The sequence below is a fragment of the Dama dama genome, chromosome 21 (assembly GCF_033118175.1).
Source record: "Dama dama isolate Ldn47 chromosome 21, ASM3311817v1, whole genome shotgun sequence".
Classification (NCBI taxonomy): domain Eukaryota; kingdom Metazoa; phylum Chordata; class Mammalia; order Artiodactyla; family Cervidae; genus Dama; species Dama dama.
The window spans coordinates 38,421,189-38,437,401 of record NC_083701.1 but is presented as its reverse complement, the minus strand read 5'-3'; the positions used below and the strand labels follow the sequence as shown (position 1 = coordinate 38,437,401).

The window sequence follows — 16,213 nt, the reverse complement described above, 5'->3', positions numbered from 1 at the left end:
GCAGACTGAGCCACAAGGGAAGCCAACTTTAGGTAGTGTAGTAGTATCAAATCTTGTTTTAATCATATAAATTTATGTGTACAGTGTTTAATTCAATCTAGGCATCTATTTTAATTATTGTGACAAAAGGGTCAAGCAAAACTATGTAACAAAAGTGCACATGAGAGGCTCTCCCTTCAATCAGTGTCTCTGATTATTTGAAGATGTGCTAGTCACTTTTGCTCTAGACTCCAAAGACCAGTATTTGCAAACAAACTCTATGTAAATTTAATTAAGTGACCATATAAAAGACATTATCGGTATCTCTCAAATTATGAAATCATTTTTGAACAATAATGAAGGACCACAGTACTTTATGTTTTTTTCCTCAATTTTTATTTAGAAAGTTCAGTGAAACAACATGGTATCACAGCTTAGAAATATTTTAATCTCATTATAATTTATCAATAAAAAATCTAGCAATTTTTGATTTTAAACAAAGAAATTTATAAAAATAATTTTACATTTATAAAATGAATCATTATTTCACAATAAATTATTCTTTTTTACTACCTGAAAAAGTGTTATATAAGTGTTTTTGTGTTATATAAAAGCAATAACTTCCCGTATCAATATTTTAAGATATGCTGAAAACTTCAGTTCGTTTTTGTCCAGCATTTTTGGCAGTTAAGTATACAAAAATATTATATTACACATTCCCTGACCATGGTTATTAAAACAAATTTGCTAGCAATAATTTCTAAAACATGACTGTTTTAGTAAATAGATGCAGATAAGTTAGAAGGGACACTAAAAATGAATTATATGTTTTATATTTTAAAGGTTTTTTTTTTTTAGTATCTTCTAAGAGCACAACAGAAAACTAGAAGATGTATTTCCATCTTAAAAAAGCAAAAGCATTCTTATTTGTGAACTAGAGACACTAGCATAAATCTTTTCAAAAATGAGTTAAAGTTTTTTTTCTGTTCTCACTCTCTCTCAAAGATATATCTTACAGTTTCCAGGTACCAGCTGTTAAAGGGATTTTATTGATTCTATTAAATCAATGCTAGCTTCTAAGTAATCATTTTTCCATTTTAAGAGTTAAGAAGTTACAGTTAACAAAAGCTTTTTATTTGTAGGGCAAGTGGGGGTTATGAAATCATAATCTTAGAAATTTTGAAAAGTTCTGTAAAAATCATTTAATTCAGTCTCTTGGAGCTTGGGGAACCCTTTTTATATCATTAATAATTACTAAACCAGTTTTTCGCTGCTCCAGCAAATACAGTGTGTGTGTATTTATTTGATAGAGAGAGAGAAAGAGAGACATCACTGTTTCTTGAGGCAGACTGTCAATTGTTTTAAAATAAGCTCCAGCTTTAGATAATATCAAATCTGGGGCTCCAAAGAACTATATTCCTCAGTCCACTGGATTTTTGAAAATATGGTGTCAGTGATTTTAATTTGTCTGTGCTTTCATCATGATCTACCTGCTATACATTTTATTTTCTTTGTTCGAAAGTTTTTCAAATCTTTTTATTTTAGGAAGAAGATTCATTAAAGTTAGAAGACTCATTTAAGGTACAAAAGTAGTTTCTTATTCATGTTGCAACAAATTTACACTCATTTATATGTAAATATGTGTTAACAGGTAACACAATGGATAATATCCATTTGCATTTACTCAAAACATTGCATTTACTCAACTGCATTTACTTAAAAACCACAGTAAGAAGCTCACATTTTCATACCAAAGATTTATTCTCCTTAAAGTCCATTAGACCTGGGCTAGAGTGCAGCTCTCCTCCTCTTTAGGTTTAATGATCTTTGGTTATGTTATTTAAATCCTCTAAGCTAAAGGTTTCTTAATTTATAAGAAAAAGATAATAATACCTCTTTTACAGGAGGGCTAAATGAGGCAACATGTGTGTGACAGATGGCTAATCTGTCTCTTGATATCAGAATCCCAGAGATGGACAGGTTTGTTGGCACGAGGCTTTCTGCCTAAAGACTACACTCCCAGTGTCCCTGAGAACCACATGTGGGCATGTGCTAAGTTCTAGTCAAAGGATGACTACTTCTAGATTTGTTTTCTGAGAGGGAAATAAATGCCTGTCTTCCTTAAGCCTCTTTTTAAGGGTTTCTTTAAACAATTTAGCCTGTATCCTAACTGATAAATTTAACATTTTATTTTACCATACATCTTCAAATATAGGCAGATTTCAAGGAATACCCAGTCATCTTTGAAATGCCTATTTATAATTTTCTAATCTTTTATAGGCATATTTAACTATGGGCCAAAAAGATGCTTGTAAGTGATTCTTCAAAGAAATATACCCTATTCTACAGCAACTGCTTTAATTTTCAAATCTGCAAGTTTAAAATTTATTAAAAAAAAAAGAACTTGGCTCATTTAATATTAATCTGGGATTTCTGATCTACTGTTCTCAATGGAGAAAACTTAGTTCTTCATCACATCACCATAAAGCAATTATTTACAGGTTTAAATTAATAATAAGACAACACACGAAAGTAGTACATGAGATTCAACTGGTTCAGGCACAGTACAGGTTTATGCTATACAAACGCATTGGAACTCAGTGATAGACATTGGTTGCATCTAAAGGTTTTAAACAATAGCAACAACAAACAAAATGAACATATAAACAAGAAAACAGGATACCGTCTTTATAACAGCACCATGAAGAAGCCTTGGCTAAGAGTCTGCCAAAAGTGCTATCCTGAGATATTTTAAGAACAACAACTTTTCACATTTATGCAGTGCCGTTCAGAAGTAAACATACTCTCACAATTGCTTTTGTTTGGAAAGAGACTGGTGTGAAATGACTGAAGCTTGATTTGCAGCTATTTTGTATGGTTCTTGTCCAGAGCCTTGAGGTGGGGAAGGAAGTGGGGTTTCAGGAGTTGCTAAAAAAGAAACAGAGAATTGTATGTGATGCTGGCAGTCACCTGGCCCATCTCATTAAGTTTTGCATGACACCAATATGCATTACTTTATTTTGTATATGTTTTTAAAAGATTATATATAAAGTAGTGATTATAATACATAATCAGGTCATTGACATACTACTGGAGATGCACTCCCCTATTAGTATTAAACTAAATCATACTTTAAAATGTTGACAGTCACTTTAAGATATCATCTGCTTTTATATAATAGCATTTATGGGCATTTGATTCTCTCAGAAACTCAGCAGAAAAAAAATCTTAATGAAAAGAATTAACAGAAAACTAATTTTTTTCCAAGTCTCAGAATATAAATTTTATAATATTCACAATCAAAAAAGCACATAAAAGAAAACATATTTGGTTTGCTGCTGCTGCTGCTGCTAAGTCACTTCAGTCGTGTCCGACTCTGTGCGATCCCACAGACATCAGCCCACCAGGCTCCCCCACCCCTGGGATTCTCCAGGCAAGAACACTGGAGTGGGTTGCCATTTCCTTCTCCAATGCATGAAAGTGAAAAGTGAAAGTGAAGTCGCTCAGTCGTGTCCGACTCTTAGTGACCCCATGGACTGCAGCCTACCAGGCTCCTCTGTCCATGGGATTTTCCAGGCAAGAGTACTGGAGTGGGGTGCCATTGCCTTCTCCGATATTGGTCTAGATTTCACTAACCCAAACGTTGCTGTTGTTTAGCCGCTTATGTGTGTCCGACTGTCTCATGACCCCATGGACTATACAGCTCACCAAGTTCCTCTGTCCATGGGATTCTCCAGGCAAGGATACTAGAGTGGGTTGCCATTTCCTTCTCCAGGGGATCTTCCCAACCCAGGGACTGAACTATGTCTCCTGCACTGGCAGGCAGATTTTTTACTGTTTGAGCCACTAGAAAAGCCAACTCAAACATTAGATGACATTAAAAATAATAATAATAAGGTAAGGTAACTCTTCAAGTGCTTTGAAATCTATGTTGTTGTTGTCGTTGTTGTTGTTTAGTCAGTAAGTCGTGTCTGACTCTTGTGAGACCCTTCATGGACTATAGGCTGCCAGGCTCTTCTTTTCAAGGCATTTCCCAGGCAAGCACACAGGGGTGGGTGGCCATTTCCTTCTCCAGGGGATCTTCCTGACCCAGGCGGGTTCTTTACCACTGAGCCACCAGGGAAGCTCTTGTTGTAGTTAAAAGCATCTGAAAAATACTGACTTTGTCACTTCAAAATTATTCTGTTACAATGATGCTTGGCTGTCCTTACCCATCAATGCAAAGAGCACTGAGTAATTAAAAAAATAAGTTATAGTTTGAATACTTCATTGTCTATGATAGTATTTCTATTGGCAAATTTTAACCATATTACAAAATAATCCAGGAGCCATTCTACAATTTTTAAAACTTGAAATATTTTAGTATTCACATTTATTATCATCCCATATATTTAACAGAATAAACAGAAAATGTTTGATGATCAGACTGAGACATCGCAGACTTTATCGATTTTTTTTCTGGAATAGTTTTCAAAAATACAAAAAAGAACAGCCCCTTTTTGCCTAGTTTTCTTTAATATATTAGCTTTATATTATTATGTGGGAATTAGCAATGACTTAAAAACAATATTTTTAGATAAAATTCAAGTGGCAAAAGAATTACCAAATTTGCCTTAAAAATTATTTCTGGATATTTAGGATGGATCTAATACTGCAGTAGCCTGCTGTAAAAGACCAAGAAAATATGCATAAACTTTAATTTTTATGTGTGCTTGTGTTTAATGCTTTGTGTCAAATACAAACTGTTTCAAATGACCATAAGCAAAGCAAAGTTTTCCTTTACAAATGAATCTCTAAAATAGTATGCTGAAACAGGGAAAATAAAAATGAAAAGTGTGATGATGTGATTCTAAAAAGATTAGGGTCAGCAAGTATGCTTTAAAAATACTAGAAAACTAGCATTTAAAAAGTAAAGGATTTAACCACCAGCAAAATTGTTAAACTTTCTTGCTAGTTGTTACCTACAACGTTCAATGTGTTGTTAATGAGTTTTATTTTCCAAGTTTATGAATAACTGATCTCTAAGAGAGACAACGACATAGACTCTTTGGTATGGCATTGGGTTTGCCTCTCTCTGTTCTTCACTGTTAATTAAATGAAAACGGTAATATGTGCTTTGCAAGATAGTCCCATAATGGAAGTTCCTCAACAAATGAAACCTAGAACTACCACAGTATCCAGCAATTCCACTTCTGAGTATATATTTGAAGAAAACAAAAACACTAATTTGGAGAGATACATGCGCCTCAATGTTCATAGCAGCTTTATTTACAATAGCTAAGATGTGGAAGCCACACAAGTGTCCATCAACAGATGAATGGATAAAGAAGATGTGACACGCGTGCGCGCACGCACACACACACACACACACGAATATTACTCAGCCATGAATGAAATTTTGCCACTCGCAATAACATGGCTGGACCTGCAGGATATTACCCTTAGTGAAATAAGTTAAACAGGGAGACAAATACTGTATATTTTCACTTATATGTTAAATTCAAATAATAAAACAAATAAATATAACAAAGCAGAAACAGACTCATGGAAACAGAGAACAAACCAGTTGCTACCAGTGAGAAGTGGGGGAGAGGGAGAGGAAGCCATGGGAAGGAGAATGAGAGGCATAAACTATATGGTAGAAAATAAATAAGATATAGGATGTAATTTACAATACAGGGAATATAAGCGATATTTTATAATAACTTTAAATGAAATAAACCTCTAAAAATATTGAATCACTATGTTGTATATCTGAAACCAAAATACTACTGTAAATCAACTGTACTTCAAGGAAAGAAAGAATGGTCCCAAATTAATGTCTTTAAATTAATGGGGACCCACAGATTAAAGGTACTATATTGTACATTTGTATTTTTTCTAACAATTTCATTTCTGCTTCTGTCATACACTCAAAGAACTTTGTGTTACAGACACTATTTACACATATATCTACTGCATCTGAAGGATAGCAGTGATAACAGGCATTTTTGTGGTTTCTACTCTCCCTACCACTAGGGAGCAGTTAGATGGTACTCACTGAATCGTGGTCACGTTGCATTGAACTTTGGGATAAAACAACACTGCAGCTAGTTATTAAGGGCTATCGTAGATTCAGCAGGCAATACAGGTATGCACAATGATATCACAATAACTTAAAGAATCTCAGTGACATAGCTGGTTTAGTGTTTAGAGGCAGTAGATCAAAACTCAATTTGGAACTAAATTAGTATAAATTCAGGAGCAATTAATTCTTGATAGTTTGTCTAGTCAAGATTTTTTAAATCTCTGAGTTGACTTATAAAAATATAATGTGTTAAATCTGCAACAATATCAGATTATCTACTATCAATCCTTAGTATATATATATATAATCATTTTTGTTCCATAGAACTAAAGGAAACCTAAACAACCCACACTTTGCCCAGTTAATGATACACATGAATTCCACTCATCACTGCTTAGTGATAGCACCAGTCTTTCAAAAACCTGGTTCACATTTCAGTTAGTATGTTAACTCAAATTAACGGTGAGTGTTGCATAAACTCACAAACTTGACTGTATTGCAAACTTTACAAACTTCACAGCTAACTTTTTTGGTCTACAAATAATTACCTATATAATAGATGTGCATTTTGATCAGTAACCAATCACACCACATCCTTCAGTCTGTTCATGATTGTGATTGGTCAATGAACATATTTCCTTCAGTTCACACACTGACAACAAAGTGTGTAGTTGTGTTGCCTCCTGTCTCCCTCCCAGTGATAAATTCACATGGCATTTTGCAAACATGGACAACTGAAAGAGAACTGGCTGGAAGGGGAGAGTGGGTGGTAAAGAAACAAAAAATGATAATGCTGGAAGTGAAATTCAAATCAAACACAAATATAGTTAATAGAAGAAAGCACTGACCATGGAAATGTTCACATTGTCATTGTTTGAGTCCCTTAAAATACAACCAAGAGCTTAAGCTGAAGGAAAACTTGTCAACGTTAATGAGGAGCCCAATTCTTTGAAAGGATGGAGAGGTCCCAGAGGAAGTGAAACTGACAAAAAACTTGCTATCAAATGGTTTCTGAGAGATATTTCATGACATTGAAAATACAAAGGATAAAATACTGGAAATCAATCCAAACTCCCAAAAGAGTAAATTTCATCACACATGCTTACTTCCTCTTCTAAGTCCTTGAAAAAGAACATGGCAAGCACTGTTCAAACTACTCTTCATATTTTTTTTACAAAAAAATATAACATTAATTCTCAGTGTTTATAATATTTTTAATTATGGTGTACTAAACATTAAAAGTACTATTTTTAACTTCCCTATACATTTATAACTTATAGTTAAAAGAGCTCTTAATGTTTTGACAAACATGTTTAAAGGTCATAAGCAATCTTAATTTTTCTCTTAATTATTAAGATTCCTTTGCATGGTTCCAGTTTGTATGTCATTGTTATGGTCCTGCACTACCAGGCAAAGCTAGAACATCCTATATGTACTACCAAACCTATGAAGTAGAAAGATTTAGGCACTCATATCTCCATTTTAGGGAGAATATTCATACATGAGAAGAATAAGTGACTTGCTTCACAATCTCCCACAATGAAATCCTAGAGGAAATCATACCCAATTTTTATAATTTCTGGGCACTAATAGATTCTTTCCCAAAATTTCACATTTTCTCAAGTAATTAAGTTTAAGAAATACTATGTTTCAAAAGTAGTCCAGATACTTACAGATCTGGTCTGTATGCACCAGTGTTGACATTGAACCCAAAAGTATAGTCTGTCCAGTTAATGGATCTTGAGACAAATGTGGGTGCATTGGATGATGGAGATGGTTAGCCTCAGTGGAAGCACCTACAGAAGATAAAAAGATGCTTGCGTAAGGGATATTTAATCAGGAACAGCAAGTTTACCTTAAAACAAGTGTTTTGATTGACAGCTTAAATATTGCTATTTTTGCAAAGTGCTTTTTGGGAATTCAAAAATAAATTAATAGAGCCACTACTACATTAAAGACAATGTTAGCTTTCACTGTACACTGGCTAGATTAATGTTGTATCATATTATGTTGTATATTAATAATGGACCTTCCGTGCAGTTTCCTGGAATCATTATGCTTGCTGCCTGTTGTTAAGGCAATTCCAAGAATCACTTACCTCAAGTTTATAGTATTTGGGATCACCCTAATAGCATAAACAACTTTTATTTCAGAAAGATATCATTAGAAACACATTAACCACTAGAAAACTAAAACTAAAATAAAATAAAATAAAGTGATTTTACAAGGAAATTTAATCTAGATCAGAACACAAAATAAATGATTTCTTAAGTTATTCCTGACATCTACTGCAGCAAAGAAATCTCATTTTCCACTTCTCATTGTGTTGTGTCAGTTAATTTATTTCAGGAGCAGGATGTTTATTTTTAAGCTATTTACGCTGTATTTTTTGTTGTTTTATTTTGCCATCAGTGAGCTTTTAGAGGAGGAAAGACATAGAAAAAATATAATATACTCCAAGAAGTACCAACAATATGAAACATATTTCCATTTACCATATTTGGGAGAATCTGACAATTGAGGTAAGAGGGATGGGTGGAGTAAAGGTGGTGGAGGTTGAGTATGAATGGAGGGGAGGTTTGAATATGTTCAAGTATTTTTGTTCCCAGCCAATGTGTTTTATAGATTTTTCTAAATGAAAAAAAAAAAAATTGAGTTAATTACATCATGGACAAAAAGTAAACAGGTCAAACTTGCTTCAAAGCACTGTAATATGATCCTAAGAAATAAAAGAAATTCTTAAAAGAACTCACCACCCAGTAACATCTCCTGAAGTAAGTTGTCAATTTTAACCATTCCAAAAAGTTTAACAAATTGTATTTGCTCAATCATTTGCCACGTGATGCTCTGCAGTGTGGGCAGGAGCAGAAGCAGCTCCCCAAATCTGCCCCGGGAGTCATACTGCCGGTCGTTGATGTAGTCCTCCAAACTCAACTGCACTTGGAACCGCATGTTCTTAATCTTCACCGGATCACTTAGCCCTTTTGCGTCTAGTACAGGAAGAAAAAGAGCACTCTAAATATTCCATCTTAACAGAGTGTGAGAGTAAATATCCTAATATTTTAAAAGTTGGTATCACAGCAAGATCCTCTATGACCCACCTCCCAGAATATTGGAAATAAAAGCAAAACTAAACAAATGGGACCTAATGAAACTTAAAAGCTTTTGCACTACAAAGGAAACTATAAGTAAGGTGAAAAGACAGCCCTCAGATTGGGAGAAAATAATAGCAAATGAAGAAACAGACAAAGGATTAACCTCAAAAATATACAAGCAACTCCTGAAGCTCAATTCCAGAAAAATAAATGACCCGATCAAAAAATGGGCCAAAGAACTAAACAGACATTTCTCCAAAGAAGACATACAGATGGCTAACAAACACATGAAAAGATGCTCAACATCACTCATTACCAGAGAAATGCAAATCAAAACCACAGTGAGGTACCATTACACACCAGTCAGGATGGCTGCTATCCAAAAGTCTACAAGCAATAAATGCTGGAGAGGGTGTGGAGAAAAGGGAACCCTCTTACACTGTTGGTGGGAATGCAAACTAGTACAGCCGCTATGGAAAACAGTGTGGAGATTTCTTAAAAAACTGGAAATAGAACTGCCATATGACCCAGCAATCCCACTTCTGGGCACACACACTGAGGAAACCAGATCTGAAAGAGACACGTGCACCCCAATGTTCATCGCAGCACTGTTTATAATAGCCAGGACATGGAAGCAACCTAGATGCCCATCAGCAAATGAATGGATAAGGAAGCTGTGGTACATATACACCATGGAATATTACTCAGCCATTAAAAAGAATTCATTTGAACCAGTCCTAATGAGATGGATGAAACTGGAGCCCATTATACAGAGTGAAGTAAGCCAGAAAGATGAAGAACATTACAGCATACTAACACATATATATGGAATTTAGAAAGATGGTAACGATAACCCTATATGCAAAACAGAAAAAGAGACACAGAAATACAGAACAGACTTTTGAACTCTGTGGGAGAAGGGGAGGGTGGGATGTTTCAAAAGAACAGCATGTATATTATCTATGGTGAAACAGATCGCCAGCCCAGGTGGGATGCATGAGACAAGTGCTCGGGCCTGGTGCACTGGGAAGACCCAGAGGAATCGGGTGGAGAGGGAGGTGGGAGGGGGGATCGGGATGGGGAATACGTGTAAATCTATGGCTGATTCATATCAATGTATGACAAAACCCACTGAAATGTTGTGAAGTAATTAGCCTCCAACTAATAAAAAAAAAAAAAAAAAGTTGGTGACTTTTAAACCACTTGGTAGTTTAGTGGTAAAGAATCTACCTGCCAAGGCAGGAGACATGGGTTCGATCCTTGATCCGGGAAGATCCTTACACGCCACCAGACAACTAAGTGTGTGCACCACTGCTATTGAGCCTGTGCTCAAGAGCCTGGGGCCACAACTCCCGAGCCCACGTGCTGCAACTACTAAAGCCTGTGTGTCCTAGAGCCAGTGCTCCTCAACAAGAGAAGACACCACAACGAGAAGCCTGTGCACAACTGGAGAGGAGCCCTCACTCACTGCAACTAGAGAAAAGTCTGCAGAGCAAGGAAGATCCAGTCCAGCCAAAAATAAATAAATAGAGAAAATTACTAAAAAATAAAATAAGAAGTAGTTTAATTTTTACTGCAATTATTTTTACTGAAACTTTGGAAACAAACCTGGATCAAAAAAGACAATTGCCTTCAAACAAGCATATTCATTATCATCAATCTGAATTTCTTGAAATGGTCGGACCAGCTCATCTAGAACCCGGTTGGCCACACGGCTAATCTCGACTTCACAGCTGTTGCGGTGAATAACATAGTTGTTCCCTACATTAAAAAATAATAATAACGAAACAATCAACCCTCTCACACATGCAAAATTGTCAGATTTTGTTTAAACTTTTATAAACCAATATTTTAAATGATTTTCCTTTGAAGAAACATGAATAGTACTTCCACTCTCAGTAGTGTTGTTAATTATGTTAGGAAAAACTTAAGAACACTTACAGGATCAATAACATTGATAATATGATCACATGCATTTTAACAGCCTCGGTCACTGGTGATAATACTAAAGTACGGACTAATAACAAGCTAATTATTGACAAGGGAGAAACAAGATATAATGATTAGCTTTCCACTATGTCAGTTATCTGTTAGTGCCTTACTCATTAATGAGCATGTTACAAAACCTAAAGAATCTCTCTTGCTTACAGTAAAGTAAACAAGCATTCCTTCAGTGGTACAGGTGTTTGTACATATAACAACTACTGAGATTTTAATAAGCTTAAGTAGACAAGGCTAATTTTTTTTTAAACTATCAGGTATACTCTTATGAGTTGCCTCACTCAATAGTAAATTCTCTCATCCTGGGCTTCTTTAAGAAGAGATGGGAAGATCGTCTAATCACAAGGCTAACGTCTGCAGCAGAATTCAAGGGAATTCAGAAATTGAATAGAAATCTGGACCACCTAATCCTTAAATATGTTCTACCTTAGAAAGTCTTGGGCTATAATATGAAAATATAGCTTCTAAAATATTAGAAAATTAGAAGCTTATTTGAGCACCTAAAATAACTGCTAAATTTTTATTTTCTGGTTTTATAAAAAGGAGAGTATTCTGAATTCTTTCACCAGGCAAAGACAATCTTCAATATAACAACACATGCAAAAGTATTTTAAAAAGTGTAGCTCTGTTCCCCTTATGAAAAGTTGGATTATCTAATTATTTAGGAAAAGACTATTTAGAACTATGTGGTAAGATTGTTTTGTTTTCCATGCTTATTGTATTCACATTTATAAGGAGAACAGTATTGTAGGAGTCCTAAAATTGTAAGAGAAAATTTAGCAGAATTTAAAAGCAGTCATATTATGTGGTTTAGAATCCTGGCTCAATCCCTTACTTGCTTTGTGACCTCAGACAAACTTACTCTGCCTTTATTTCTTCACCTACAAAACAGGTTGAAAATAATAGTACATATCCCTCAGGGTTATTCTGAGGTTTAAATGAGAGAGTGTATATATAGAGAGACATGTTAAAGCACTTAAAGGCATATATCTTAAATAGTAAGTCCTCAGTTACTACTAGCTATTGTGATATTCTGTTCAATTTATTCCTATTTGGGACAAAATATCTGTCTAAAAAATGGAATAAAACAATTTAGTTATCATTTTACACTGCCAGAGGGAGGGAGAGCTTCTAAGCATTAGAGAGATCTCAACTCTCTCAACAGGAAACCTAATTTTATAAGGCAAGTAAAGAGGTGGGGATCAGAGTACTTCCTTAATGAAGACACAAGCTTTCCCTTTGTGCCTTTGCTGTCATAATTTTGCCTGTTTCAGCACTGCTATTTAACTATGAAAATTTTTCAGACATTGTTATAAAAGTTTTTTTTAACTTGGGATTTTGTAGCATATCATAGGCAATGAGATCCTAGGAGATAAACATAATCTTTAGAAGATTAGAAAATAATATATGGTATAATTATTAGGTAGACACTTAGAATGTATGGAACTCCATAAGATGGTGACACAAATCACTAATTCTTGGTCCTGAAATAACTTAAACATGCCTCAATATGTTGTTTATTGAGCGACATTTCTCTTTTATTTAATGCATACTGAACATCTCTTCTGAACTTCCTTGCAATAAAAGAAAGGAAAAACAGACCCTCTAACCACCTAAATTCACTGTGAAGTGACTGCTCCATTTGACAGTGTCTATGAATGCCTGGTACATGTAGAATAGACCCCCTGTAAGTATCAAGAAAGCATAATTTTTTCAAATTAAAATGAAGGAAAAAAAAAAAACTTACCCAAAAGCAAAATATCTTTATACATCATGGATCTCTTTGTAGCTCCAAGCAGTAAATGTTCCCCTGCGTGAGCTCTCAACAGTGCCACCTTAATGAAAAATTCCATTTAACAATTAATTATAAAACATAATGATGAAAAGATTTATAATATAAGTCTGATTAACTTAGTGTTCTTTAAGCCTAGAACATTTTTTTGTTTTAACAAACTACAATATTCATAAATTATTATTAAGACTTCTATTTTAAGCACATCAATAGAGTTTTACTTTCAAAATTTCTAAAACTAATAAGGCAATAGGATGGCAGCAAGAAAAGAAAAAAATAATTTAGTGTTTGGGAGTGAATGATATTTAAGAATAGAATCTAACAAACTATAGTTCAAATTCTGGTTTCTCCACTTACTACCTGTTTAAGCTTGGGTTAGTTAACCAGTATGTTTGGGACTCATTTGTTTTCATTTAATAAATGGAGATAGTATGAAAATCTCAAAGTGTAGTCATGAGGACTAAAGGAGAAAAATATATGTCAAACATGATCTGTTACACATCATTAAACTGAACAAACCAAAGCAAAGGGTTTCCCACGTGGTGCTAGTGGTTAAAGAACCCATTTGCCAATGCAGAAGACATAGGAGAAGAGGGTTCGATCCCCAGTTCAGGAAGATCCCCTGGAGGAGGGCATGGCAACCCACTCCAGTATTCTTGCCTGGAGAATCCCATGGGCAGAGGAGCCTGGTGGGTTACAGTCCATGGGGTTGCTGTCAGTCACAGACATGGCTGAAGTGACTTAACATGCACCCACAAACAAAAGTACAGCAAAGAGGGGTGATATAGTGAAATGGGTATGCAGGATCTGGGTTCTGACACTTTCTAGACTGAACCTTTAACTCTGCACTAAACTCTCAGAGGAGTTGGACTGCCTGCTGAACATCACCAGTAGAAAGAATAGGAGGCATTTCAAATTTCATTCATCCAAGTGAATGCTTCTCCAGCATCTTCGTCTCCTTAGTTAAAGATACAGTCCTCCAAAATAAGCATTTTCACATCAAAACCAAGGGTTCATTTGGATCCCTCTCTAATTGCACAGCACATCCTAGCACGGCTTCTCCATTGCTACCACCCCTGTCCAAACCGTGGTCATTCTTCACCTGGCCTACCAAAATACATTCCAAAGATCTACTAGGTATTCCTGCTTCCTTTCTGGTTCCTCCATCTTAAGTCCTTCTTGACAAACCTTCTAAAATGATATCTTGTACAATACTCATCAATTAATATCACTCCTCTGCTAAAATCTCTTTAACTATTTCTTACAGTTTTTAGAGTGAAATCCGAACACCTCAACCATGGCTTCCCCTAGGTGATGGCTCAGTGGTTTGTACCTCCCCCACCGCCACCGCCCACTCTGCTTTCTTCTTGCAGCATCCTCTGCTCACTTTTCTCTAGACATTTTGCCTGCCCTGCCGCAGAGCCTTGGGATTCACTCTTCCTGAAGCCAGAACGCTTTTACCTCTGATCTTGATAAACTTAGCCCCTTGCTACTCAGGTCTCAAGAAAAATCTCTAATTCCCAATTTACTGGATCTATTACCACTCCACCCGTGACCATTCCCCAACAACTCATCCTATTTTCATTTTATAGAACTTATCCCCACCTAGAATTATCTTACTCAGAATGTGGACATTTTTATTGTCTGTCTCTCCCAAACAGAATGCAAGTTTTATGAGAATAGTGATGCAATCTGTACTTTTCCTGCCATATAGTCACAGTTCTTAAAACTGAGCAGTAGTCCTAATAACTATTTGTGTGATGAATATATTGAGTGAACGTAACTGATTTATGTCTCAGTTTTAGAAATTGTTAAGTGGATATTATAAAATATGCCACAGAGCTCCTGAGACTATTAAATTAAACAATGTAACATATAATGTAACTGAAAACTAATATCCAAATCCCTCATCCATAATAGACTCTGTCAATCCATGGCTATTAATGTTATACTGTTAATATTAAACAGTAAATAAAAACTATTATTGACAAGTTACTGGATTTCAATTTCCCAATTTTTAAATCACTGTCTGCATATATGTCAGCAACTTTAAAGAGTGATAATAAAAATATAAAACTGATAAATAACATAAACCTACTTATATGGCTTGAGGTGAGACAAGTAAGTTTTAGCAATTTAGCATTATTCACTGTGAAATAGCCTTCTGAGCCAAGCTATCTTTATGACATGTCCATAACCATGACTCATACCAGGAAGGGAGTTACAGAACATTTTAAGAATGATTTCAGACTTCACAGTATTTTCTTTTTGTAACCAGGTGAAATGCTCTTCTAGAAATAAAACTGCTAACTTCCTGTGATCATTTTTATTTTCTGGTGTGTAAATATTTTGCCCTTCTTTGATTTTTAGACAATCATACACCTTTCCCTTTGATTGTTTCTTTATTTTTGTGTACCAATGATAAAAAGCTCTGGTAAGAGGGTATAAAAATAGACACTGGTTATATTACATACTATTACATACTGTGCTTTATCTGGGGGAATTGGAAATTTTCAAATTATTTACATCTATAGAATATTATATAATACTTAGAAGAGTTAAAAATGAATCTTAAACTAATAATCTAATCTTTATAGACATTAGAAAATTAAACTTAATTATTAACTAAAATATCTTAACATAAATATGACAAAGTATGAAATATATATTAGGAAAAGATCACTATATCTGAAATCTATTTTCTGTAGATTTCAGAGCACAATTTTCTATACTTTTTTAATACTAGATATATAATTTTTATATAGTAATTGCCAGAATAAAATTGACAACATGAAAGGCACAATTTTATACGTTAATTGAATAAAAGTGCCTACAGAGACACCAACACAACCTGTGTGTCTTCTCTCTAGAAGTGATCTGGTATTTCTGAAGAATTTTCTATGTACTTTTAGTAAACACCAAGACATACTGGGTACCACCCACCTCTGAGACAAAAGTATTCTAATACTTTGTCTTACAATAGCAGTTATCTGCTATCTGTTTTTCTCTCATCCTTAAATACTTTATTCTATTAATATTATTTTTAAAAATTTTGGTCACACTTCATGGCATGTGGGAACTTAACCAGGTATTGAACCCACAACCCGTTCATTGGAAGGCAGAGTCTTAACCACTGGACCATTGGGGAAGTCCCTATTATAAGCTTTTTAAACTTCTAGAGGGAAGAACATAGGCTTGATCAACTCTTATCCAGTCAATAAATTTCTAAGACCTTTAAAATAGAAGTTTAACAGTCTGCCTCTTAATAGAACAGGTTAA

The 16,213-nt window shown here is 34.8% G+C and overlaps 1 protein-coding gene across 5 annotated transcripts in view; it reads right to left on the bottom strand.

The window, feature by feature from the left end:
- Window positions 1-1,294: 1,294 nt before the first annotated feature.
- HNF4G (hepatocyte nuclear factor 4 gamma) overlaps window positions 1,295-16,213 on the bottom strand; it is a 127,234-nt gene continuing 112,315 nt past the window's right edge. For 2 of the 5 annotated variants that reach the window (XM_061123518.1, XM_061123516.1), the window contains 5 exons: window positions 12,890-12,977; window positions 10,750-10,902; window positions 8,800-9,036; window positions 7,720-7,842; window positions 1,295-2,907 (listed from right to left, as the gene is read on the bottom strand). In XM_061123518.1, the coding sequence (XP_060979501.1) occupies window positions 2,786-2,907; window positions 7,720-7,842; window positions 8,800-9,036; window positions 10,750-10,902; window positions 12,890-12,977 (723 nt within the window). In that variant the 3' untranslated portion in view covers window positions 1,295-2,785. Of the gene's footprint in view, window positions 2,908-6,594; window positions 6,796-7,719; window positions 7,843-8,541; window positions 8,678-8,799; window positions 9,037-10,749; window positions 10,903-12,889; window positions 12,978-16,213 lie in introns of those variants that run through there. The other 3 variants (XR_009689554.1, XR_009689553.1, XR_009689555.1) reach the window with 3 other exon arrangements.